A 27,800-nucleotide genomic window follows, 5' to 3' on the forward strand; every position below is an offset into this window, starting at 1 on the left:
ATTTAGGAGAGATTATGTTTAGTCCTAACTAACCAGGTGATGGGACAGATTAGTGGGTTACAGGTTATGTAATTAATGGGAGGAGCCAGGTCTGTCTGTCGTTTTTCAATCTGTTATAATATTTTAAGTTGAACAGCAGTTTGCCATAGGATTGGAGTCTGACAAGACAGATGGATTTTCAGGGTGTTCCCAAAAGGGTCTCTCTCCCCAAAGGTCTGCACAGATAAGCAAGTAAACCTGTTTTGTTCACTTTATTTATAAGTGGCAGTTGAAGTGTATTGGGTTGCTCAATTGGAATTTGTGGCAGGTGTAGATAGTAAATTAAAGTTTTTTGTTTTGTAATGCTATTTCTTTGATGTTAATGTGGTTAATTCTGTGTTTAAATTAAAGTTTGTTTTAACATATGTTTCAACATAAAAGATACCTCTTGATCAGAGTCATCACTCCTGGGGTGAAGTATCCTTTCCTCACAGTTTTACAAATTGAAACATTATTTGGGGTTCTCGTCAGGTATCCTAACAAAAATTGGGGTCCGCTCTGGTATCCTAAAAAATGTGGCCAGCCACTACCCTGCCATTTAATTTTGCTAACATGTTGATTGTGTAGTTGAGATTAGGACGGGGGTCAAGGATAGATTGTGGGGGACACCGTGGATACCAACGCGAGAGGCGGAAGAGGAAGCCATTGCAGGTGAGACTCTGGCTACGACTTTAATGCATGATTGGAACCCGGTGAGATGATGGTGAAAAGCCTTTGGAGGAGGATGGTGTAGTCAACTGTGCCAAAGGCTTCCCAGAGGTCGAGACGAACAAGGAGGGTGAGTTCACCTTGGTCTCGGTCCCATTGCATTTTGGTAAGAGCTGTTTTGGTATTCTAGATGGAAACCATATAGGAGGACTTTAAGCATGGAGTAGTGAGAAAGGGGTGCAAGTTAATGTTTTGAAACGGAAAAAAGACAGGAATGTGATGAGTTTTACGCTGTTGAAAACGTGAGGGGGTGTGAGGGACAGGTGGAGCAAAAGAGAAGGTCAGGGATAGGTTGGACCATGGGGAAGATTAAAAGACAAAACATTTCATGGAACCAACATGACATGTGGAGTGATAATGATAGTATTAAAGACATAAAGCATTTGTCCAGAATAGGTGTGAACAGCAGAATAAAGGTTAGCGTTGCCTGAAAGCAAAAACAAGAACCAGATACAGACTGGCAACTGTGTGCTGGGACTTTGGAGAGAAAAGAAGGGAGGTTGGAGAGAGACAGTGATTCACAAGGTTACATGTGGTCAAATGTGGGTTTATTTAAGCAGAGGCTGATGGTAGTGACAGCTTTGGAGGGGAGACAGTAACGGAAGAGAGGGAGCCCGTTACAATATTGGCTAACATGGTTACCAGAAGGGTAAATTTAGTGATCAGCAGTTTAACGGGAATAGGGTCCAGGGAGCTGAAGGCTGAGCTATCCTTCGGTGTAATGATTCTGTGATCTTGGATGAGGGGAGATAACAGAGAAAGATGCAAGTTCAGGGCTATGGCAGGCAGGAATATTAGAGGAATTCTGGCCTGGTGGGCTAGGGAAAGAGAGAGAAGTAAATGATCTCAGTGTTCATGACAACAAAGTTCATGCGCCCCTTGTTGCATCTTTCATATTCTCACCACTCTGGGTAAGTATTTCCATTAGATCCACCATATGATTTAACAAGTAACTATCTCCTATTACATATTCCTATGAAGGGGTTAGGAAGGGTGTTCCAGCATTCAGACACAGTCACAATGAACAATGCTGTGTCCACATTGGGGTGGTTGCACAACGGAACTATGCTTGGATTGCTGTGCAGAAGGAGTCGGGGAGGGTGGTCAGGGGAGGGAGATCCTGTCCAAAGACCCTTGCCGAGTTGCCACAAGGTAATCTGTGGTTTGTCCTCACTGCAGCCACAGCGCACCGATGGTGGGAAAGGGTGGATATTGAGACCGTGGACAGGGGAACTGTGCTGTGGCAGTCCATCAGAGGGCTGAACAGATAAAACATGCCAGCAACACTCGAGTGAGATGCCCATTTTGTAACACTCAACATGGCATTATTCTCTGCCAATTGTGGAGTGGGAGATAACATTGATGAAACTACTTGTGTCGGGCCTGAAGGGTTTGAAATGTGCTGGGGGTGGGGGCAGGGTTGGGATCATGTTTGGGTGACTTGGAGAGGGTATCTTATTCTATTCCCTTCCCCTGCTTGCTGCAGGTTTGGTTTGTATCTGCAAACGTACCCAGAGGAGCCTATTGTCTTCTTGACCTCGCCACTAACCCTGAGGTCGATCCAGCTTATAAGTCGGACGGTGAGTGACTCTTAGAATTCCCATTTTGTACTTCCATTTCTGTACCCTAACCTTTCACAACCTCAGGCTGTTCCCAAACCACTTTTCAGCCAATGATGTGCTTTTTGAAGTGTCGTCACTGTTGAATCTATGAAACGTGGCAGTCAATTTGCACGCAACCAACTTCACAAACAGCAATGTGACCATACATACAAACATATATAGAAAACAGAAGCAGGAGAAAGCCAATCGGCCCTTTGAGCCTGCTCCTCATTCATTATGATCATGGCCGATCATCAAGTTCAATACCCTGATCCCACCTTCCCCCCTCATCCCTTGATCCCTTTAGCCCCAAGAGCTAGATCTAGTTCCTTCTTGAAATTACACAATGTTTTCACCTTTTTGTGGTAGTGAATTCCACAGATTCACCATTCCCTGGGTGAAGAAATTTCTCCTCACCTCAGTCCTAAAAGGTTTATCCCGTATCCACAAACTATGACCCCGAGTTTTGGACTCCCCCACCATCGGGAACATTCTTTCTGAATCGACCCTGCCGAATCCTGTTAGAATTTTATAAGTTTCTATGAGATCACCCCTCACTTTTCTAAACTCCAATGAATATAATCCTGACCGATTTAGTCTCTCCTCATATGACAGTCCTGGAATCAGCCTGGTAAACCTTTGCTGCATTTTCTCCATAGCAAGAATATCCTTCCTTAGATAAGGACACCAAAACTGCACACAATACTCCAGGTGTGGCCTCACCAATGCCCTAAATAATTATAGTAAAACATCCCTACTCCTATATAAAAATTCTCTCGCTATGAAGGCCAGCACACCGTTTGCCTTCTTTACTGCCTGCTGTACCTGCGTGCTTATTTTCAGCGACTGATGAATGAGGACACCATGAAATCCTTGATAATGCAACTGCCCTACTGCCGACGTGAGGCTCACTGGTCTATGGTTCCCTGTTCTCTCTCTATCTCCTTTTTTGAACAGCGAGATTACATTAGCTACCCTCCAATCTGTAGGAACCATTGTGGAGTCCAAAGAATTTTGGTAAATGACCACCAATGGATCTACTATTTCTAGGGGTACTTGCGTAAGTACTCTGGGATGAAGATTATCAGGCCCGAGAGATTTATTTGCCTGCAATCCCATTAATTTCTCTACTAATACTAATTTTGTTCAGCTCCTCACTAAAACTTGTGTTTCTCAGAATCTCCGGAACATTATTCATGCCTTCCTTTGTGAAGACAGAAGCATAGTACGAATTTAGTTCCTCAGCCATTTCTTTGTGCCACGTTATGAATTCCCCTGTTTCTGATTGTAAGGGGCCTACATTCAATTTTATCAATCTTTTTCTCTTTACATACCTATAGAAACTTTTACAGTCTGTTATGATCCCCGCTAGCTTACTTTCATCTTATATTTTCCCTTTCTTAATTAATCCCCTTGTCTGCCTTTGCTGAATTTTAAACTGTTCCCAATCCTCAGGTCTATTGCGTTTTCTTGCTACCTTGAAGAACTACTTTGAATCTAACATTATCTCCAATTTCCCTTGTAAGCCATGATTTGGCCACGGTTCCCTTTCTACTCTTGCACCACATAGGAATAAACAACTTATGGAGTTCACCCATTCATTCCTTGAATGCCCTCCATAGCCTGTCCACTATCCTTCCTTTCAGTAATGTTTCCCAGTCCATCATACTCGTGCCTCATGCCATCATAGTTATCTTTATTGAGATTCAGGACCCTAGTCTTAGAATCAACTGCCTCACCATCCACCTTGATAAAGAATTCTATTATATTATGGTCACTCAACCCCAAGGGTTCTCTCACAACTAGGTTGCCAATTAATCCTTTCTCATTGCACAGTCTCTTGTTGGTTCCTGTATTGGTCCAGAAAACCATCACGTACACATTCCAGAAATTCCTCCTCTGTTGTACTGTGACTAAACTGACTCACCCAAACTATATGAAAATTGAAGTCACCCATAATCACAGATGTTCCTTTAACACATGCATCTCTGATTTCCTGTCTAATGCTATTCCCAACATTACCACTGCAGTTTGGTTGTTCTGCACACCACCCCTACGAATGTGTTTTACCCCGTGGCGTTTCTTAACTCAACCCATAAAGATTCCCTATCGTCTTTGCTGATATATTTTTTCAATATTGTATCAATATCTTCTTTAATCAACAATATAACTCCAGCACCTTTTCCTTTCTGTTTGTCCTTCCTAAAAGCTGAATAGCTCTCAATGATTAGTCCCCATCCTTGGTCACCTTGGAGCCATGTCTCCGTAATCCCAACTATATCATATCCCTTTACATCTATCTGAGCAACTAATTCATCCATTTTATTTCAAATGCTCAGAACATTCAGGTACAAAACCTTAAGGCTAGTCCTCTTCTTAACCTTCCTTGGCTGGTCCATAACCAAATAATCTATTTTTGCGATATTGCGTGAGTGGAGAACTCCTCTGCTCTCAGCTACACTAACAATCTATTCAAGGTAATCAGCCAAGCTTTAACACTTGCTAGATGTGACATGCATTCATACACAGGAACCTATTCCCTGCAAACAAAAGTAACATGATCAAGCCGCGCACCTTTTTAAAAAAATTACCCAGGAGCTTAGGGAGCCTCTGGTTCCCTCTTGCCTTCTCTATGGAAATGCCTTGGCCAACCAGAGTCTACTTGCCAACCAATTAGCAATCAATAATCCTATAGTTATGAACTGTCGGGGTAGTTTGAAACTTGGTAATCTTGTGTTTTTCCTGGTGAGTATAAGATGAAAAACTACAACAAATCTCTCTTTTCAGCAATGTCTCCAGCTGAAGAGTTACCTTTACTGATATTCAGGACCCTCGTCTTAGAATCAACTGCCTCACTATCCACCAATATAGAGAGTTCTACCATATTATGGTCACTCATCCCCAAGGGTTCTCTCACAACTAGGTTGCCAACTAATCCTTTCTCATTGCACAACACACAGTGTCTTGTTGGTTTAATGTTTCATGGTAGACAGGGCCATGGTTTAATGCACCGTCCGAAAGATTGAGCAGATTAAGATTTGTGCTCCAGTATCCCAAGCAGGACTTGAACCTATGAACTCCGACTTCAATGAAAGTGATAACGACTGAAGCTAAGCTCAGATGACACAGACTAACAAAACAAGGCAGACCATGGACTGGGAGACCTGCCCATCGGGTGCTTGTGTGAGGGGCCCAGTCTGGAAAGTCTTGATCCCTGGTTTGAGAGAGTTCCGAAATCAGGGACTCTGCTGGGTCTGGATGGTGGGGTGGGTGTCTAGAATCCCTCTGCATTGAGGGACCACGATAAACTAGTCAGCCATCTCAGTTCACCATACAAAGCATCCTGTTGGAGAGCATGATGAAGCGCAGGGTCTGGACTATTATGTTATCTGGGATTTAAGTGTCCCAACCTGCTTCTCCCGTTGTTCTGTGCAGAGGAGGAGGTAAGGTCAGAGAAGGAATGGCAGATATCCCATGGTCAGGTAAAGTAGGGGAGGGAATGTTTTCCTGTGCCGGGGTGTGGGAGTGGCTCAGGTATGTGTGGTTGATGTGGGAATTGGACATAGGAGCAGAGGAGTTAGGGGGAGTATTTTGTGGTTGCACAGTGAGGTCTGTGATTGACTGCTCTGTGCCAACCTCTCACTTCCTGTTTTCAGAATCGTTCATGGAGGGTGTTGGAGGCTCTGATTAAATCGATAATATCTTTCCGACGGATGATGTGGAACCCCCGCCTCCGCCTTCTCTTCATCAATTACTTGAGAGATGAAGTCTATAATGGCGAACAGAGTAAGTTTACAAAAGCAAGGCCCTTGAAGGAGGATCTTCCCTTCCCCACAGGTTAAATGATAACATGGAACAAGATCTTTCAGACCATCACCTTGGGTATTTGCCCATTTCTTAATCACCACTCGGCTTGAAAACATTCCTTCTATCTCCTTCCTGATGATTGCACAGTGTACGTGACCCCTTGATAGTAATTAGTCAAGCAATGGAAGTGATAGTCCACTCTTTACTGCCTCAAACCTTTCTGAGTTTTCCCAACCAGCCAGCCCTGATCCCCTCCAGTGGGTTATTGTCTTGGACATCACGAGATGTGACCCAGATGTATATTCCCAGTTACACAAGTGAACTGTCACAATGGCAATACGAGAGTCATACAACACAGAAGGAGGCCATTCAGGCCAATTGCCTACATTATCCACTTTCCAAAATTTCTCATTTTCGAGTTATTGTCCAGTTCTCTATTGAAAGTTACGAATGAATCTGCTCCCACCGCCCTTTCAGCCACCTCACTACATCAAAGAAAGTCTCCTCATCTCCACTCTGGGTTGATTCACTAATTATTTTCCGATATTTGTTGTAATGATGGGGTTGGGAGGAGTGCACTGTCATTCTCTAGTTCCACTTCTCCATGGGTCACATCATGGGCTGGATTCTCCGTTTTTGGAGACTAAGTCCCCACGCCGGCGTGAAAACTGGTGTGAAACGGCCACCAATTCCACGTTTTGCTGGGGGCTAGTTGGGAGGCAGCACAGAGCTTGCAGCTCTAGCTGCTGATTCTGCTCTGAGCACTTTCGGTTCTGAGGCCGTGCATTCACACGGCGGCGGCCTGCAGCGGGCGCGTCGTGCTCCGTGGTGGACTCAGCCCGCAGACCTGGACCTCCAAAGTAGTGTCCTCCATCGGCCGCCCGGGCGCCCCGGACACCGGACAGCCCGCCCACAGTGCCCCCAGCCCCGAATGAAGCCCCACCTGCATGCAGATCGCGCTCCCCCGCCCCCCCCCCCCCAGCTCTGGCGGCCCTGGACTGAATCCGCAGCCGCCACCCGAGATTCCCGGACGGGTGAGACCATGAGAATCCTACGCCGTCGGGAACTTGGCCGATCGGAGACGGAGCATCGTGGGGTGACCTCAGGCAATGGCCTGAGGCTGTGGATAATCAGTGAGGTGTACACCTAGAGTACGCTGCTTTTAAGGGGGCGGAGAATATAAAAACTGGCACCGCTCCCGATATTGGCACCAAAATGGATTCTCAGCCCTGTTGCCGAACGCGATTTCGGCGTCGGGAAGCGGAGAATCCAGACCCATATATTTAAATGATGGGGTGGATTCTCCGTTTGGGAGTCAATGGGGCGAGATTCGACGTTCCCCGACGTTGATTTCGTAATCGGTGATCAGGCGAAGAATCCCTTTTTAAAACGAAATAGGGGGTGGTGCCTGTTTGTCGCAGTTTTCCTATGTCCCGCCCCCTTTGAAACGGCATCGCGGCGCATGCCGTTGGGATGGCCTCAGCCCGTCACCTGAAGGCCCATCCCCGATGTTCAGCCCCGATGGGCCGAGGGCACGGTTCACTTCTGGTCCTAGGCGTGTGGGAACTAGGCTGTCCAGCACCGCTACAGTCGGGCAGCAGCGGTGCTGCTGGCCAGTGGGGGAGGGGGGGGGGGGGCTTCAAGAGGGCTGGAGGGACTGGTGGTGGGTGGCCAGGGGGTGTCCAGGGGGGCACTATCTGTCAGGTTGGGTCCGCGCATGGCCGGGCCATGTTTTATGGCGTGACTGCTGCAGGTCGCCACCGTGCGCATGTGCGGCCTTGGACCCGGCCATTCTCCCGCCGTTTATTCCCTGAAGGGCGGGAGCTTTACATGGCGTGGCTGCTAGCCTCTCACCGGTCGCAGCATCGGTGAGGAGGCACCGCCGATTTGTTCCCTGTAAAATGCCACAGATCCTCTGCACAGCCACAGATTCGATTCCCAGCAGAGATGAATTGGCTCTGATTTGCGCTCAAGCTGGGAGCGGGAATCCAGAGGGACTTCGCTATACCCAGCTATGTCAATTTGTGCATGGTAGGGATTGCTAGGGATTCCGTCGTGAATCTCACTATCGTGCTGCCATTTTGAGTGGGCGGCCCGACAGTGAGGTCCGGTGGCTGGCTCCCGCCACAATGCAATTCTGCCACCCCTCACCACAGGATTTGCTAGGTGACCACCCCCAGTATGAGGATAACCTGACCCCCTCCAATGAGAAAATCCCCCACTAGAGACCTCCCATGAGAGAGACTCCCATCAGAGACCCCCCCCATTACATTTACCTCTGCCTGGAAGTGAGAGAGCAGTCCAGGCAGAGAGTGTAAAAATCTCTGCTTCAAAACTCACCTGTGCAATACACCTGCTGACTCAGGCAGAGAAAGCAGCAGATGTAAATTCCTAGAAAGTGAAAATCACATAGGTGGGTTTAAACACCCTCAGATCTTTGATCTGCAAGACTTTCATTCACATCAATGGGAAATAGTTTTACTAGACTGTGATTGACAGCTTGCACACAGCCAGATGTCTAGATTGTTTCATTCTATTTCCCTTCATGCTTGAATGGACTTCAATACCCTACTGTGAAACTAATCACAATGGTTATAAATATCTAGCTATGATTATCAGCCCTTGGACCACATCTGCAGAGAAAAAGAGGAAGTGAGAACACTTAACTGATTTTGATGTGGTTCAAGAGCTGTCACTCATAGCTAGACATTTATAAACATTGAGGTTAGTTTCACAGCAGGATACTTGAGATCCATTCATTTTGACCCAGTTGCATCTTCAAGCTGGCACGGGGCGCCAATCTCGATAACTCCACCAATGGAGGACCGGAGCATCGGAATGGGCGCTGATCCTGTCTTTTAGATGCTGCGGGAACTCCGCTACTGGAGGCAGGTGGTGGCGAATTCAGCCTGCTATCTCCAGCTACCTATGCGGCCTTACCTATGCTTTACTCATGAATCTCAGAATGACCACTTGATGCTCTGGTTTCTTCAATTAATAACAAAATTATTAGTTTATTATAAAACCAAATTTGTCCGGTAGAAAGGCAAAGCTTATTAACACACAGTATAATCGCACACACACACATAAGCGCAAACACACAGGCATAAACACACGAGCCCAAACACACGGGCCCAAATACATGGGTCCAAACACACAGGCCCACACACACGGGCCCACACACACGGGCCCACACACACGGGCACAAACACACGGGCACACACACATGGGCACACAGACACGGGCACACACACACAGGCACAAACACGGGCATACACACAGGCACAAAAACATGGGCCACACACAGGCACAAACACATAGGCACAAACATACACAGGCACACATGGGCACAAACATGGACTCAAAGGCACAAACACCTGGGCACAAACACATGAGCACAAACACACAGGCATAATCACACGGGCCCAAACACACGGGCCCAAACACACGGGCCCAAATACATGGGTCCAAACACATGGGCCCACACACACGGGCCCACACACATGGGCCCACACACATGGGCACAAACACACGGGCACACATACATGGGCACACAGACACGGGCACACACACACAGGCACAAACACACGGGCACACACACAGGCACAAACACACGGGCACACACACAGGCACAAACACACGGGCACAAACATACACAGGCACACATGGGCACAAACATGGACTCAGAGGCACAATCACATGGGCACAAACACATGAGCACAAACACACAGGACAAACACACAGGACAAACACACAGGACAAACACACAGGCACAAACACACGGGCACAGGCACACAGGCTCAAACACACAGGCACACACACACGCACAAGCACAAACATACAGGCACACACACTCACAAGCATAAACACACAGGCACAAACACATGAGTACACACACGCACAAGCACAAACACATGGGCACACACACACACAGGCACAAACACACGGGCACACACACACACAGGCACACACAAGCACAAACACACAGGCACAAACACAAGGACAGACACAGGCACAAACATACGGGCACACATGCATACAGGCACAAACACACGGGCACACAGGCACAAACACATGGGCACAAACACATGAGTACACACATGCACAAGCACAAATACATGGGCACACACACAGGCACAAACACACGGGCACACAGGCACAAACACATGGGCACAAACACATGAGTACACACATGCACAAGCACAAATACATGGGCACACACACAGGCACAAACACACGGGCACAAACATACACAGGCACACATGGGCACAAACATGGACTCAGAGGCACAAACACATGGGCACAAACACATGAGCACAAACACACAGGACAAACACACAGGACAAACACACAGGCACAAACACACGGGCACAGACACACAGGCACAAACACACGCACACGCACAAACATACAGGCACACCACTCACAAGCATAAACACACAGGCACAAACACATGAGTACACACACGCACAAGCACAAACACATGGGCACACACACACACAGGCACAAACACACAGGCACAGGCACACACAAGCACAAACACACAGGCACAAACACAAGGACACACACAGACACAGGCACAAACATACGGGCACACACACACAGGAACAAACACACATGGGCACACACACACAGGCACAAACACATGGCACACAGGCACAAACACACGGGCACAAACACATGAGTACACACACGCACAAACACATGGGCACACACACACACACAGGCACAGACACACAGGCACAAACACACGGGCACACACACACACAAGCACAGACACACAGGCACACACAAGCACAAACACACAGGCACAAACACAAGGACACACAGACACAGGCACAAACATACGGGAACACACACAGGCACAAACACACGGGCACAAACATACACAGGCACACATGGGCACAAACATGGACTCACAGAGGCACAAACACACAGGCACAAACACACGGGCACAGACACACAGGCTCAAACACAAGGGCACACACACAGGCACAAACACACAGGCACACGCACAAGCAAAACATACAGGCACATACACAAGCAAAAACAAGCAGGCACAATCACATGAGTACACACATGCACAAGCACAAACACATGGGCACACAGGCACAAACACACGGGCACACGCACAGGCACACACAAGCGCAAACACAGGCACAAACACAAGGACACACACAGACACAGGCACAAACATACGGGCACACACACACAGGAACAAACACACACGGGCACACACACACGGGCACATACACACAGGCACAAACACACGGGCACAAACGCATGAGTACACACATGCACAAGCACAAACACATGGGCACACACACAGGCACAAACACATAGGCAGACACCCACAGGCACCCCCCCACAGATACTCAAAGCCACACACAAACAGAGACACCCAAGCACAGGCACACGCACATACAGGCATGCACACACACAGACACACACAGACAGACATGCACACATACGGACACACACACGCACATATTCAGCCATGCACAGACACACAGGCAAGCCCACACACAGGCACACACACAAGTACACACAGGCTCACAGGTGCACACACATAGGCACGGCACTCACACTTGCATACATAGACATGGGAAAAGGATACGTGGAGGATGCTTGCAATGTTGTTTGGGTTATACATTTGGTTTAGGAAAGTCAATGACTCTTGCACTAACCTTTTGGGCGAACCTTGAGGACTTCCCTTCACGATTTGCTTTGGACTGGATCTGCAGCTTCAGGTGCTCTTTCTTTACACAAGGAGTTGCTCCTTGTTTCTCCCAAAACAAAACAGTCCACCATCTTTTAAACAGACGTTTCAAAACCTGGGGCACGATTCAATGGGACAAAAACAGAGTGCTGTTTTGGGCACATTTAACGGGGTGTTTCTCGACACCTGCAGTGGCGAGAAAGACATTGCTATATTTTTTGACCTTAGTGAGGAACGCCCTGCCAGGGTCACACTTACATTATTTCCTGCACTGACCGGCTCAACTCATCAGTACAGGAAGACGGCTCATCGATCAGGGCGCCATTTTTAAATGCCACACCGATCTTTCAACCCCCCTCAGCCAACCCACCTCGGCCTCCGGACCCTCCCACTACACCAAACGTACCTCTTCTGGGGTCCTCGAGCACCGCTCACCCCATCTCTTAAGGGCAAGACAACCCTGGGCCTGATCTTGGCACAGGAAACCTGACACCTGGGCACCTTGGCACTGTCAGCCTGGCACCCTGGCAGTTCCCCTTCCAACCTGACAGTGCCACCCAGGCACCCTGGTAGTGCCAGGGTGCCTGAGTGGCAATGCCAGGGTGCCAAGCTGGCAGTGTCAAGGTGCCCAGGTGCCAGCAGGAGTACCAAGGTGTCACCTGCGCAAAGCCCGACTACCCGGGGGCCTCTAATGGACTGGGGGACCCCCAAGGTGCCATTACGTCTGGTCCACATTTGTGGAAACCAGTAACAAATGACGCCCTGGTGAGGCTATCTCCCGGGCGCCGGGAGAATCCGGCGCAGACATATTTAATGGTTTTCTGAAATATGCTAATCTGGATCTCACCCAGCGGGGGAGAGATCCAGATCACGACGTCTCACAAGATACTGTTAATACTCATGAGACGTTGCGAGTGTTGCGAATCTCGCGACAGGCCTCACACGGGATTTAGCAGCCTTGTTGCGTCACCAAGTCGGGCTCGGCGAAGCCGTTAAATCGTACCCATGGTGCTTTCAAAGCCATAAACCACCATGTGACCCTTTTGTAAACAGTTCACCAGGGTTAAGAGGTTATTTAAAACTGCTTAATTACCTTTTCTTGTAAAAGGCTGTCTTTTCTGGAAAGAGCAACAACCAAAGTCCTTGCATTAACCGTTTAATGAATCTGTGTCTTTTAAAAAACACTTTTCTTCCAGAATGCTCTTAGTCCTTGAAGATGAACTATTTTCTGTGATTAGGATGTTTAGGACAGAGTCCTGGTTACCTCCACAGATGAATCTCATCTATCAAAACACTCCTTGATTTTGAACACTATCGAGTTTTCCTTTAAACTTCCCTGCTCTCAGGAGAACAACCATAGCTTCTCCAGTCTCTGAACTCAAGTTCCTAATCCCTGGGATAATTTTTCCTTTGGGCCATTCCGAAACCCTCAGTTATAGGTCGAGCTCTTCAAGGTTATTTAATTATCCTTGCAGGGGGGGAATGGGAATGCTGCTCGCTCTGTAGCTAGCTGACTTGATTGTCTCCATTGTAAGGATGCTCCTGTTTAAACCCTGTTCCCTGTTTTCCTTTTATTTTTATTTTTTGCTATTCAAATTTTACATTTTGATCCATGGAGGATTGATGGAACTGTGGGCGGGATTCTCCGTCCCGCCAGCCCCGTTTTCTGGGGCAGAGTACCGCCACCAGCAGGATTCACCGTTCTCGCAGCTGGCCAATGGGGTTTCCCATTGTGGCCAGCCCCACTCCGTCGGGAAACCTGTAGGCGTGGGTACGCTACCGGCGAAGTGGAGAATCCCGTAGTGTGTCTTTAATTTGTACAGAAGCCTGGGCTGGTTTAAACTGAAGATTGACCTGTAACCTTAAGGCAAAGCAGCCATGGATTTGAATGAGCAGATTCCAGAGGGCGGTGCTGTTTTAGGCTGCGGATTGAGGATTGGCTGACATCAGTACTGACTCAATTTGATTGATGTGGCTGGGGACCAATGAATGGCCCATAATAATTTGATTGATGTAGCTGGCGGCCAATGAGTTGGATCGAAATGCTAGGCTTTGCCGATAGCCAGTGTTGATTGGTTCTGATTTCTCTGGTCTGTTTCTCTTTCCTCAGTAAGGCTGGGTTGTTTTTAGTTTTGCTTTGAATTCAGAAGCTGGAAGAAGCATCTCTGATTTTCTCTCTATTATGATGACATCTATCTAAAAAGTCCATTGTAAGAGACTTATGTGAGAAGTAGTCTCAAACATGCACATTTGAGTTGAAGGCCCAGTTTAATAAAGGTTAAAGTGACTCCAGAAGAAATCCTACTGCTTGTGAGTACTAGATTAATGCTCCCTCCAGAAGACCATCACCAACTGTACACTGGTGGCTTAAATCACTCAGCGTGCTGGGGAGGAACGCCTGTGGCAAAGAATTCAACATTACAAACAAGAACTATTTCTTTTTATCTTTTAACGGCATGATTGGCAGCTAAATATCCCAGGATATCGATGCTTCAGGCGGGATAGAGAGGGAGGTAAAAGGGGTGGAGGAGTTGCATTACTGGTCAGAGAGGATATCACAGCTGTGCTGAAGGAGAGCACTATGGAGGACTCGAGCAGTGAGGCGATATGGGCAGAGCTCAGAAATAGGAAGGGTGCGGTAACAATGTTGGGGCTGTACTACAGACCTCCCAACAGCGAGCGTGAGATAGAGGTACAAATATGTAAACAGATTATGGAAAGATGGAGGAGCAACAGGCTGGTGGTGATAGGAGATTTTAATTTTCCCAACATTGAATGGGATACACTTCGTGTCAGAGGTCTAGATGGAGCAGAATTTGTAAGGAGCATCCAGGAGGGTTTTCTAGAGCAGCATGTAAATAGTCCAACTTGGGATGGGGCCATACTGGACCTGGTGTTGGGGAATGAGCCCGGCCAGGTGGTTGAAGTTTCAGCCGGGGATTACTTTGGGAATAGTGATCACAATTCCGTAAGTTTTGGAATACTCATGGACAAAGACGAGAGTGGTTCAAAAGGAAGAGTACTAAATTGTGGGAAGGCCAACTATACCAAAATTCGGCAGAAGCTGGGGAATGTGGATTGGGAGGAGCTGTTTGACGGTAAATCCACATTTGATATGTGGGAGGCTTTTAAAGAGATGTTGATTAGAGTGCAGGACAGACATGTCCCTGTGAAAATGAGGGATAGAAATGGCAAGATTAGGGAACCATGGATGACAGGTGAAACTGTGAGACTAGCTAAGAGGAAAAAGGAAGCATACATAAGGTCTAGGCGACTGAAGACAGACAAAGCTTTGGAAGAATATCGGGAATGTAGGACCAATCTGAAACGAGGAATCAAGAGGGCTGAAAGGCGTCATGAAATATCTTTAGCAAACAGGGTTAAGGAAAATCCCAAAGCCTTTTATTCATATATAAGGAGCAAGAGGGTAACTAGAGAAAGGGTTGGCCCACTCAAGGACAAAGGAGGAAAGTTATGCGTGTAGTCAGAGAAAATGGGTGCGATCCTTAACGAGTATTTTGCATCGGTATTCACCGAGGAGAGGGACATGACGGATGTTGAGGTTAGGGATAGGTGTTTGATTACTCTAGGTCAAGTCGGCATAAGGAGGGAGGATGTGTTGGGTATTCTAAAAGGCATTAAGATGGACAAGTCCCCAGGTCCAGATGGGATCTATCACAGGTTACTGAGGGAAGTGAGAGAGGAAATAGCTGGGGCCTTAACAGATATCTTTGCAGCATCCTTGAACACGGGTGAGGTACCGGAGGACTGGAGAATTGCTAATGTTGTCCCCTTGTTTAAGAAGGGTAGCAGGGATAATCCAGGTAATTATAGACCGGTGAGCCTGAAGTCAGTGGTAGGGAAGCTGCTGGAGAAGATACTGAGGGATAGGATCTATTCCTATTTGGAAGAAAATGGGCTTATCAGTGATAGGCAACATGGTTTTGTGCAGGGAAGGTCATGTCTTACCAACTCAATAGAATTCTTTGAGGAAGTGACAAAGTTGATTGATGAGGGAAGGGCTGTAGATGTCATATACATGGACTTCAGTCAGGCATTTGATAAGGTTCCCACTGGCAGGCTGATGGAGAAAGCGAAGTCTCATGGGATCCAGGATTTACTAGCTAGATGGATAAAGAACTGGCTGGGCAACAGGAGACAGAGAGTAGTAGTGGAAGGGAATTTCTCAAAATGGAGAACTGTGACCAGTGGTGTTCCACAGGGATCCGTGCTGGGACCACTGTTGTTTGGATATACATAAATGATATGGAGGAAGGTATAGGTGGTCTGATTAGCAAGTTTGCAGATGACACTAAGATTGGTGGAGTAGCAGATAGTGAAGGGGACTGTCAGAGAATACAGCAGAATATAGATAGATTGGAGAGTTGGGCAGATGGAGTTCAATCCGGGCAAATGCGAGGTGATGCATTTTGGAAGATCCAATTCAAGAGCGAACTATACGGTAAATGAAAAAGCCCTGGGGAAAATTGATGTACAGAGAGATCTGGGTGTTCAGGTCCATTGTACCCTGAAGGTGGCTGCACAGGTCGATAGAGTGGCGAAGAAGGCATACGGCATGCTTGCCTTCATCGGAAGGGGTATTAGTACAAGAGTTGGCAGGTCATGTTACAGTTGTATAAGACTTTGGTTCGGCCACATTTGGAATACTGCGTACAGTTCTGGTCGCCACATTACCAAAAGGATGTGGATGCCTTGGAGAAGGTGCAGAGGAGGTTCACCAGGATGTTGCCTGGTATGGAGGGTGCTAGCTATGAAGGGAGGTTGAGTAGATTAGGATTATTTTCATTAGAAAGACGGAGGTTGAGGGGGGACCTGATTGAGGTCTACAAAATCATGAGAGGTATAGACAGGGTGGATGGCAAGAGGCTTTTTCCCAGAGGGGGGACTCAATTACTAGGGGTCATGAGTTCAAGGTGAGAGGGGTAAAGTTTCAGGGAGATATACGTGGAAAGTTCTTTACGCAGAGGGTGGTGGGTGCCTGGAACGCATTGCCGGTGGAGATGGTAGAGGCGGGCACGATAGCGTCATTTAAGATGTATTTAGACAGATACATGAATGGGCAGGGAGCAGAGGGATACAGATCCTTAGAAAATAGGCGACAGTTTTAGATAGAGGATCCGGATCGGCGCAGGCTTGGAGGGCCGAAGGGCCTGTTCATGTGCTGTAATTTTTATTTGTTCTTTGTTCTTAATCCCGATTATTTGTACCCCTTTTCACCCCATCTGTGTTTGTTTGTCTTGTACATGTGTAGAGAGGGTGAGATGGTAAAAAGAGGGGTGATTGGTTAGCTTGCTATTATTCCGTTGTAATTACTGCATATTTCATCTTTATTTCTGTTATAAATAAACAGTAATTGTGTTTCACTTACAAACCTAGTGACTGTAAATTGTTGGTCAGCCAAGGGCCAACTATTTCGGGAAATTTATATGGATAATTTGTTAATTCACTTGTGTTGGGACTCCGGGGCCGGTGGTGCTGGAATTGACCGCGCACTAGCCCAGGGTATCATACCACCATTCTGCTAAATTATTTTTGTTTTATTTCCAGACACGGTCACATCTCGTACTATGGCACGGCTACCCTCTCAGGGCAGCTCACTCATGCTCCGGGGGCTCGAATCCGGAGATGATTCCGACATGCCCCATTTGAAAAAGCGAATGATGTTCAATCGAATAGTCATCGTCAACTACCTGGTTAATGATCTGCACTTCTGTATGGAAATCGAACAGTAAGTGAGCACAGGACTGGATGTCAAGACGCTGCCTTGTGAGTTGACCGTGGCTGGTCATGGTATACACAGAGTGCGAGAGGAGGGATCAATCCTCAATATTGATGCTGATTCCTACTGTGGTGCGAGGGAATGATTGCGCATGCGTGACAGTGTGCCTGTGAGTGTGTATGAGATGCATGTGTATGAGGGTGTGGTTTTTTTTGGACTTCCGGTTGCGGCTATGCGGAGCTAAGTCGCACGTTCGGCAGCTCCCTCTAAAAACGGACTTTTGGGCTCTTTTTAGGGCCCGTAACGGCGCTTGTTCGACGTTTCCCAGTGTGGGAAGGGGACAGCAACATTCCCCCGATAGTGTATGGATTGGACCAGGAGTGGGGCGATTAAAAAAGTGGCATTGAAGCAAAGAAAGGTGCGAGGGAGGAGGACCAAGATGGCGGCGGGCGGAGACCAGGCAGCGTGGAGGCAGTGGGCGCAAGAGCAGCAGGAGCTTCTCCGGCGCTGTTTTAAGGAACTGAAAGCAGAGCTGCTGGAGCCGATGAAGGCTTCAATCGATAAGCTGCTGGAGACCCAGACGGCCCAAGGGGCGGCGATCCGGGAGGTCCGGCAGAAGGTCTCGGAGAACGAGGACGAGATCCTGGGCCTCACGGTGAAGGTGGAGGCGCACGAGGCGCTCCACAAGAAATGGCAGGCAAGGTTCGAGGAGATGGAGAACCGGTCAAGGCGGAAAAACCTGCGGATCCTGGGTCTCCCGGAGGGGCTGGAGGGATCGGACGTGGGGGCCTACGTGGTCATCATGCTGAACTCGCTGATGGAAGCGGGGGCCTTCCAGGGGCCCTTGGAGCTGGAGGGGGCCCACCGAGTGCTGGCGAGGAGGCCCAAGCCCAGCGAGCCACCGCGGGCGGTGCTGATGCGGTTCCACCGGTTTGCTGATCGAGCGTGTGTGTTAAGGTGGGCCAAGAAGGAGCGGAGCAGCAGGTGGGAGAACGTGGAGGTCCGGATCTACTCGGATTGGAGTGCGGAGGTGGCGAAGAAGAGGGCCGGTTACAACCGGGCGAAGGCAGTGCTGCACAGGAGGGGGGTGAAGTTCGGTATGCTGCAGCTGGCGCGTCTGTGGGTCACCTATAAGGATCAACTCCACTATTTCGAGTCCCCGGAGGAGGCGTGGGCCTTTGTTCAGTCCGAAAAACTGGACTCAGTCTAAGGGTCGGGGATGAGGGGTCGCAGTGGAGGGATGGTTGGGGATTGTTGGGTTGTGTTTCGAGGGGGGTTCTTTGTTTCTCGGGGGTTGATTGGGCATTGTTTTGATTAGGACCGCCGGGCGGGCTCGTGGGGGGGGGGTAGGTAAACTGCTTGGGGGGTTGATGGTCGGTAGGGGAGATGGGGCCCTGCAAGGGGGGGGAGGCGTGAGTTGGGGGTAGTGGGACTGGGCCTGGGAAGGGAGCTGCGCCGGGGAGGCGGGGCTGGGCGCATGGAAATCGCGGGCTTTTTCCCGCGTTTAGGGCTGAAGTGGCGGGGCCGGAGCTGGGAAACGCGGGCTTTTTCTCCTGCGCTGGGAGTGGAATGGATGAGATCCTGCTGCTGGACAAGGGGGGAAGGGGAAGTTCCACACTGGGGGGGGTCGATGGAGCGGCGGGAGTGGCCGGGGTCAGCAGGAGTCAGCTGACTTACAGGAGTGCAATGGGGGGAGCAATGCAGCTAGGGGGAGAGGGGGGGACCGGATTGCTGCTGGAATGGCCAAGGGGGAGCTGGAGTTGGTAGAGGAAGTCGGGACGGGGCTCTGCCGCTGTGGGGAACGGGCCGTGCGGGGGGCGCGGGCACGTGGCTGGCCTAGGAAGTGATATGGCTAGTCGGCGGGGGAGAGGGGTGAGTAGCCCCCTGATCCGGCTGATAACCTGGAATGTAAGGGGACTGAATGGGCCGGTCAAGCGGGCCCGGGTGTTCGCGCACCTGAAGGGGCTGAAGGCGGATGTGGCCATGCTTCAGGAGACGCACCTGAGGGTGGCGGATCAGGTAAGGTTGAGAAAGGGGTGGGTCGGGCAGGTGTTTCATTTGGGTTTGGATGCAAAAAATTGGGGGCTGGCGATCTTGGTGGGGAAGAGAGAGTCATTCGAGGCGTCGAGCATTGTGGCAGACAATGGCGGTAGGTATGTGATGGTAAGTGGCAAGCTGCAGGGGGAGCGGGTGGTGTTGGTCAATGTATATGCCCCAAATTGGGACGATGCGGGGTTCATGCAGCGTATGCTGGGCCGGATTCCAGACCTGGAGACAGGGGGTCTGATAATGGGGGATTTCAACACGGTGCTGGATCGGTCATTGGATCGCTCTAGGTCTAGGATGGGCAGGAGGCCGGTGGCGGCCAATGTGCTGAGGAGGTTCATGGACCAGATGGGAGGGGTGGATCCATGGAGGTTTGCGAGGCCGGGGGCCAGAGAATTTTCATTCTTCTCCCATGTTCACAAGGCCTACTCCCGGATTGACTTTTTTGTCATGAGCAGGGCGCTGATTCCGAGGGTGGAGGATACGGAGTACTCGGCCATAGCCATTTCTGATCATGCGCCGCACTGGGTGGACCTCGAGTTTGGGGAGGAGAGGGACCAGCGCCCGTTGTGCCGCCTAGAGGTGGGTTGCTGGCGGTCGAGGAGGTGAGCGGGCGGGTCCGGAAGTGTATAGAGAGGTACCTGGAGGCTAATGACAATGGGGAGGTGCAAGTAGGGGTGGTCTGGGAGGCGCTGAAGGCGGTGATCAGAGGAGAGCTGATCTCCATTAAGGCACACAAGGAGAGGGGGGGGAGGAGAGAGAGGGAGAGGTTGGTGGGGGAGATGGTGAGGATGGATAGGAGGTACGCAGAGGCCACGGAGGAGGGATTGCTTAGGGAGCGGCGTAGCCTCCAGGCTGAGTTCGATTTGTTGACCACCAGGAAGGCGGAGGCGCAGTGGAGCAAGGCGCAGGGTGCGGTATATGAATACGGAGAAAAGGCGAGCCGGATGCTGGCGCACCAGCTTCAGAAGCGAGAGGCAGCTAGGGAGATCGGGGGAGTTAGGGATGGAGGAGGGAGCACGGTGCGAAGTGCGGTGGATATCAATGGGGTCTTCAGGGACTTCTACGAGGAACTGTACCGGTCTGAGCCCCCACTGGAAGAGGGAGGGATGGGTCGCTTCCTGGACCGGCTGAGGTTTCCGAGGGTGGAGGAGAGTCAGGTGGCTGGGTTGGGGGCGCCGGTTGGGTTGGAGGAGTTGGTCAAAGGGATAGGGAGCATGCAGGCGGGGAAGGCACCGGGGCCGGATGAGTTCCCGGTTGAATTTTACAAGAAGTATGCGGACCTGCTGGGCCCGCTGTTGGTAAGGACTTTCAACGAGGCAAGGGAAGGGGGGCTCTGCCCCCGACGATGTCTGGAGCGCTGATTTCCCTGATCCTAAAGCGGGGCAAGGATCCCCTACAGTGTGGGTCATATAGGCCGATCTCACTCTTAAATGTAGATGCAAAGTTGCTGGCAAAGATTTTGGCCATGAGGATAGAGGTCTGTGTGCCGCAGGTCATACACGAGGATCAGACGGGGTTCATGAAAGGGAGGCAGTTGAACACCAATGTACGGAGGCTCTTGAATGTTATAATGATGCCGGCGATGGAAGGGGAGGCGGAGATAGTGGCGGCGATGGATGCGGAGAAGGCCTTTGATAGGGTGTAGTGGGGGTACTGTGGGAGGTGTTCAAAAGGTTCAGTTTCGGGGAGGGGTTCGTCAGGTGGGTGAGGCTGCTGTATGAGGCCCCGGTGGCGAGTGTGACCACGAACAGAAGGAGGTCAGAGTATTTTCGGCTACACCGGGGGATGAGGCAGGGGTCCCCCCTGCTCTTTGCACTGGTGATTGAATCCCTGGCCATGGCGTTGAGGGAGTTGAGGAACTGGAGGGGGCTGGTGCGGGGTGGGGAGGAGCATCGGGTGTCACTCTATGCGGATGATTTGCTGCTATATGTGGTGGGCCTGGTGGGGGGAATGCCGGAGGTGATGAGGATCCTTAGGGAGTTTGGAGATTACTCCGGGTACAAGCTTAATATGGGGAAGAGCGAGTTGTTCGTAGTGCACCCGGGGGACCAGGAGAGGGGGATTGGTGAGCTCCCGCTCAAAAGGGCGGAGAGGAGTTTCAGGTACCTGGGGGTCCAGGTGGCTAGGAGCTGGTGGGGCCCTACATAAGCTTAACTTCACAAGACTGGTGGAGCAGATGGAGGAGGAGTTTAAGAGGTGGGATGTGCTGCCACTCTCCCTGGCGGGTAGGGTGCAGTCAGTTAAAATGACGGTGCTCCCGAGATTTTTGTTTCTGTTCCAATGCCTCCCCATCCTGATCCCTAGGGCCTTCTTCAGGCGGGTTAATAGGAGCATTATGGGATTTGTGTGGGCGCAGAAGACCCCGAGGGTGAGAAAGGTGTTCCTGGAGTGGTGCAGGGATGGGGGGGGGGTTTGCGCTGCCTAACCTCTGTGGGTATTATTGGGCCGCCAACGTGGCGATGGTGCGTAAGTGGGTGATGGAGGGGGATGAGGCGGCATGGAAGAGGCTGGAGATGGCGTTCTGTGTGGGCACGAGCCTGGAGGCGCTGGTGACGGCGCTGCCGCTTCCTCCAACAAGGTATACCACAAGCCCGGTGGTGGCGGCTACCCTCAAAATTTGGGGGCAATGGAGACGTCACAGGGGGGAGGTGGGGGCCTCGGTGTGGTCCCCGATTTGGGGGAACCACCGGTTTGTCCTGGGGAGGATGGACGGAGGGTTTCTGAGCTGGCACAGGGTAGGTATTAGAAGGATGGGGGACCTGTTTGTGGACGGGAAGTTCGCGAGCCTGCGTGAGCTGGAGGAGAAGTTCGGGCTCCTCCCGGGGAACACCTTCAGATATATGCAGGTCAGGGCGTTTGTTCGGTGGCAGGTGGTGGAGTTCCCACTGTTGCCGCCACACAGGGTCCAGGACAGGGTGCTGTCAGGGGTGTGGGTTGGAGAAGGGAGGATCTCGGCAACGTATCAGGTGATGCAGGAGGAGGAGGAGGCCTCAGTGGAGGAGCTAAAGGGTAAGTGGGAGGAGTTGGGTGAGGAGATGGACGAGCGGATGTGGGCGGATGCCCTGGGGAGGGTGAACTCTTCCTCCTCTTGCGTGAAGCTCAGCCTCATACAATTTAAGGTACTGCATAGGGCTCACATGACCGGGACAAGGATGAGCCGGTTCTTTGGCTGCGAGGACAGGTGTGTTAGGTGCTCAGGGAGCCCAGCAAATCACACCCATATGTTCTGGGCTTGCCCAGCGCTGGAGGACTTTTGGAAGGGTGTAGCGAGGACGGTGTCGAGGATGGTAGGTTCCAGCGTTAAACCGGGCTGGGTGCTCGCAATATTTGGCGTTGCAGGGGAGTCGGGAGTGCAGGAGGCGAAAGAGGCCGGTATTCTGGCCTTTGCGTCCCTGGTAGCCCAGCGAAGGATTCTTCTTCAGTGGAAGGATGCGAGGCCCCCAAGCGTGGAATCCTGGATCAGCGATATGGCGGGGTTCATTAAATTGGAAAGGGTGAAATTCGCCTTAAGGGGATCGGTACAAGGGTTCTTCAGGCGGTGGCAACCGTTCCTAGACTTCCTGGCAGAACATTAGAAGATGGTCAGCAGCGGCAGCAACCCGGGGGGGTGGGGGGGGTCGCTCGCCGGGGGGGGGGGGGGGGGGGGGGGTGGTTCGGCAGGGTGGGGGGCTCGGCGGGGTGGGGGGGGGGCTGGTTCATTTTTTCTTGAGTGGGTGGGTATTTTTGCCTTTGTGTTGATGAAGACTGTTAATTTATTATTTATGTACATGGGGGGGGGGGTTGTTCTTTTCTTTCTGTATTTTGTTGTTGATATTTTGTGAAAACTTGAATAAAAATTATTTTTTTTAAAACGAGTATGAGGGTGTTTTTATCTGTGTTTCTGTGTGAGTTGTGTGATTATGATTGTGTGTGTGAGAGAGTTTATGCGTGAAAGGGTGTTTGCGAGTGTGCATTTGCATGTCTGTGACTGTGAATTTGTGTGTGTGTTTGTGTGTGTGCGAGTGCGAGATTTGTGTCACAATATGTGAGAGAGTTGTATGTGAGTGGTGAATCTGTCTTTATAGGTGCGAATTTGAGATGTGCGCCTGTGTGTGTGCGTTGTGTGTGCGTGTGTGGGATCCATGTGAAAGGGTGTGTGTGTGTGGTCCGTGCAAATGCGTGGGTGTGTGTTTGTGCATGTGTGAGATATATGCATGTGTGGGGCGTGTGCGTGCATGTGTTTGTGTGCACGTGTCTGTGTGAGTGTTTGTGTGTTGTGTGTGTGTGTGTGTGTTTTGCGTGTGGGGTGTATGCCTATGTGCTTGTGTGGGGTGTGGTGTATCTGTGCGTGCATACATATATGAGTTGGTGTGTGGCTGTATGTGTGTGTGTATATGAAGGGGGGAGCGATATGTTGAGTGATTCTGCCAGCGTGAGGGTTTGTGACTGACCGTGAGAATACTTAATGCTGGTTATTGTGCCACAGATGGGGTTTATGACATTATGTAGAATGTCTATGTAATAAAGGGTTAATATAATATCATAATTGATCGCTAGCAATATAGCTATGATTAGGAAGTGGGCGATGGGGGGGAGGGGGGGCGTCATGTAAAGGTACTAGTCTGGGAGCTTTGATAACGGCTCCTTTGCCGTTCTCGCCGACCAGTTACTCCACAAGTTCGGTGGTGGTGGTGACACTGCGGATCTGGGGGCAGTGGAGGAGGTACAAGAAGGTGGAGGGAGCGTCAGTCTGGTCCCCGATATGTAACAACCACAGGTTTGTCCCTGGTAGGATGGATGGTGGGCTCCAGAACTGGCAGAGGGCAGGCATCAGAAGGATGGGAGATCTGTTCATAGACGGAAGCAGCCCTGCAAACTATGTCCACATGCTTTGGGTATGCCCAGAGCTTAGAGAGTTCTGGCAAGGGTTCACGAGGGCAATGTCCAAGGTACTTAACACACGGGTGATGCCGAGTCCAGAGATTGCAATCTTTGGAGTGTCAGAAGACCCGGGAGTTCAGGGGGCGAAAGAGGCCAACGTCTTGGCCTTTGCCTCCCTAGTAGCCCGGAGACGGATTTTATTAATGTGGAGGGACTCGAAGCCCCCGAATGTAGAAACTTGGGTTAACAACATGGCTGGGTTTCTCAGCCTCGAGAAAGTAAAGTTTGCCTTAAGAGGGTCTACGCTAGGGTTCTCTCGGAGATGGCAGCCGTTCGTTGACTTTCTCGGGGAAAATTAAAATGTCAGCAGCAGCAATCCGTAGGGGGGGGTCGGGGGGGGGGGGAGGGGGATGACTGGTTCATTGGGATGGTGTGGGAAGACTGAGTTGCGTGGGGTCATGTCTATTTAATTGTTATTGTATATTCTCTTTTTGCACTATGTTAATGTTCACTCTAGTTTCTTTTGTTATTATTGTTACTCCTGTTTTATTATGAAAAATTCTGCAAAACCTTAATAAAAATACTTTTTTAAAAATAAATTGACCACTAGATGGAGCTAGATGCAGAACTATATAAAGCACTGACTCTCAGGGAGAGGGCTCGAGAGGGTGCAGAAGAGAGGTCTAGAGAGTGCAGAGTACAGTTATAGATAGAGTGTCGATACTCGTGTTAGTAGAGTGTAGATTGTAGATTACTAGATTATTGCTTGCTGTAGGAGTAAGTGGTTGAGCTTTAATAAATAGTGTAATAAATGCTTTATTATTTAACTTAGCTTCTGTGCTCTTTTTGAACACTACTACATTCATCCTGATAATAAGAATCACAAAGAACACCACAGGTTTGATGCAGAGTAAATCTCCCTATAAAATTCCTACAGTGCAAAAGGAGGCCATTCGGCCCATGGAGGCTGCACTGACTCTCTGTCAGAGTACCCTACCTAGGCCCACTCTGCTCCCCAATCCCTATAAGTACACATTAGCTTTGGACACCAAGGGACTATTTAGCACAGCCAATCCACCTAACCTGCACATCTTTGGTGCTGCTTTATTAAATATCCCAGCCTCATGAACAGCACAAATACAATATACACTGTCTCCATTAAACACTCCCAGAATATTCACAGCGTGGGGTTAGATACAGAGTAAAGTTCCCTCTACACTGTCCCCAACAAACACTCTCAGGACAGGTACAGCATAGGGTTGGATACAGAGTAAAGCTCCCTCTACACTGTCCCATCAAACACTCCAAGGACAGGTACAGCACGGGGTTAGATACAGAGTAAAGCTCCCTCTACACTGTCCCATCAAACACTCCCAGGACAGGTACAGCACGGGGTTAGATACAGAGTAACGCTCCCTCTACACTGTCCCCATCAAACACTCCCAGGACAGGTACAGCACGGGGTTAGATACAGAGTAACGCTCCCTCTACATTAACCCATCAAACACTCCCAGGACAGGTACAGCACGGGGTTAGATACAGAGTAAAGCTTGGGAGGCGTGACACGGTCCCCCTTGCTTTTGTGCTTTCTAGCGCTTGCTTTCCCCGCTAGTATGGTGCCCCCCCCCCCTCCCAGGGTTGATCTTACCCCTTTCCTATGCCTGCTAGATATCTGGTTCCACTGTCTCCTCTTCTCCCTTTCCTGCATTCTGCTGCCCTCGCCCTTCCCTGTGGTCTGATGTTTCTGTTCAAAGCGAGGCAGTACTGTCCCGTGCAAACATTGTACAAGTCCATCAAAGTTCTTTTTCTCTCTTTCCTCCTCTGCTTCGTCTCAACATTGCCTTGCCTGTCCCTTGTCCAGGCCTTGCATCTGTAGGAATGATCATTCTATGCTGTCCCCATCAAACACTCCCAGGGCAGGTAGAGCACGGGGTCAGATACAGAGTAAAGCTGCCTCTACACTGTACCCATCAAACACTCCCAGGGCAGATACAGCATAGGGTTAGATACAGAGTAAAGCTCCCTCTACACTGCCCCATCAAACATTCCCAGCACAGGTACAGCATAGGGTTAGATACAGAGTAAAGCTCCATCTGCACTGTCCCCATCAAACACTCCCAGGACAGGTACAGCACGGGGTCAGATACAGAGTAAAGCTGCCTCTACACTGTCCCCATCAAACACTCCCAGGGCAGATACAGCATAGGGTTGGATACAGAGTAAAGCTCCATCTGCACTGTCCCCATCAAACACTCCCAGGACAGGTACAGCACGGGGTCAGATACAGAGTAAAGCTGCCTCTACACTGTACCCATCAAACACTCCCAGGGCAGATACAGCATAGGGTTAGATACAGAGTAAAGCTCCCTCTACACTGCCCCATCAAACATTGCCAGCACAGGTACAGCATAGGGTTAGATACAGAGTAAAGCTCCATCTGCACTGTCCCCATCAAACACTCCCAGGACAGGTACAGCACGGGATTAGATACAGAGTAAAGCTCCATCTGCACTATCCCTATTAAACCCTCCTAGGACAGGTACAGCATGGGCCCCTTGTCCATATAGGATGATCATTCCGTAGGAGGAAAGCTCCCTTTACACTGTCCCCATCAAACATTCCCAGGGCAGGTACAGCATAGGGTTAGATACGGAGTAAAGCTGCCTCTACACTGTCTCATCAAACACTCCCAGGACAGGTACAGCATAGGGTTAAATACGGAGGAAAGCTCCATCTGCACTATCCCTATTAAACCCTCCTAGGACAGGTACAGCATGGGCCCCTTGTCCATATAGGATGATCATTCCGTAGGAGGAAAGCTCCCTTTACACTGTCCCCATCAAACATTCCCAGGGCAGGTACAGCATAGGGTTAGATACGGAGTAAAGCTGCCTCTACACTGTCTCATCAAACACTCCCAGGACAGGTACAGCATGGGGTTAAATACGGAGGAAAGCTCCATCTGCACTGTCCCCATTAAACCCTCCTAGGACAGGTACAGCACGTGATTAGATACAGAGTAAAGCTCCCTCAACATTGTCCCCAGCAAACACTCCCAGGATAGGTACAGCAAGGAGTTAGATACAGAGGAAAGCTCCATCGGCACTGTCCCTATCAAACACTCCCAGGACAGGTACAGCATGGGGTTATATTCAGAGTAAATCTCCCTCAACATTGTCCCCAACAAACAACCCCAGGAAAGGTACAGCGTGGGATTAGATACAAATAAAACTCCCTCTATACTACCCGCATCCAACACTCACAGAACAGGTACAGC

At 49.9% G+C, this 27,800-nt stretch overlaps 1 protein-coding gene across 1 annotated transcript in view; it reads left to right on the forward strand.

Annotated features, from left to right (window-relative positions):
- LOC140427361 (regulator of G-protein signaling protein-like) overlaps nt 1–27,800 on the forward strand; it is a 523,624-nt gene that overhangs the window by 68,369 nt on the left and 427,455 nt on the right. Inside the window, exons 3-5 of the mRNA XM_072512910.1 lie at nt 2,234–2,327; nt 6,005–6,134; nt 17,443–17,623. Coding sequence (XP_072369011.1) covers nt 2,234–2,327; nt 6,005–6,134; nt 17,443–17,623 — 405 coding nt within the window. The remainder of the gene's footprint in view (nt 1–2,233; nt 2,328–6,004; nt 6,135–17,442; nt 17,624–27,800) is intronic.

This window comes from Scyliorhinus torazame, chromosome 7, assembly GCF_047496885.1.
Source record: "Scyliorhinus torazame isolate Kashiwa2021f chromosome 7, sScyTor2.1, whole genome shotgun sequence".
NCBI classification, from domain to species: domain Eukaryota; kingdom Metazoa; phylum Chordata; class Chondrichthyes; order Carcharhiniformes; family Scyliorhinidae; genus Scyliorhinus; species Scyliorhinus torazame.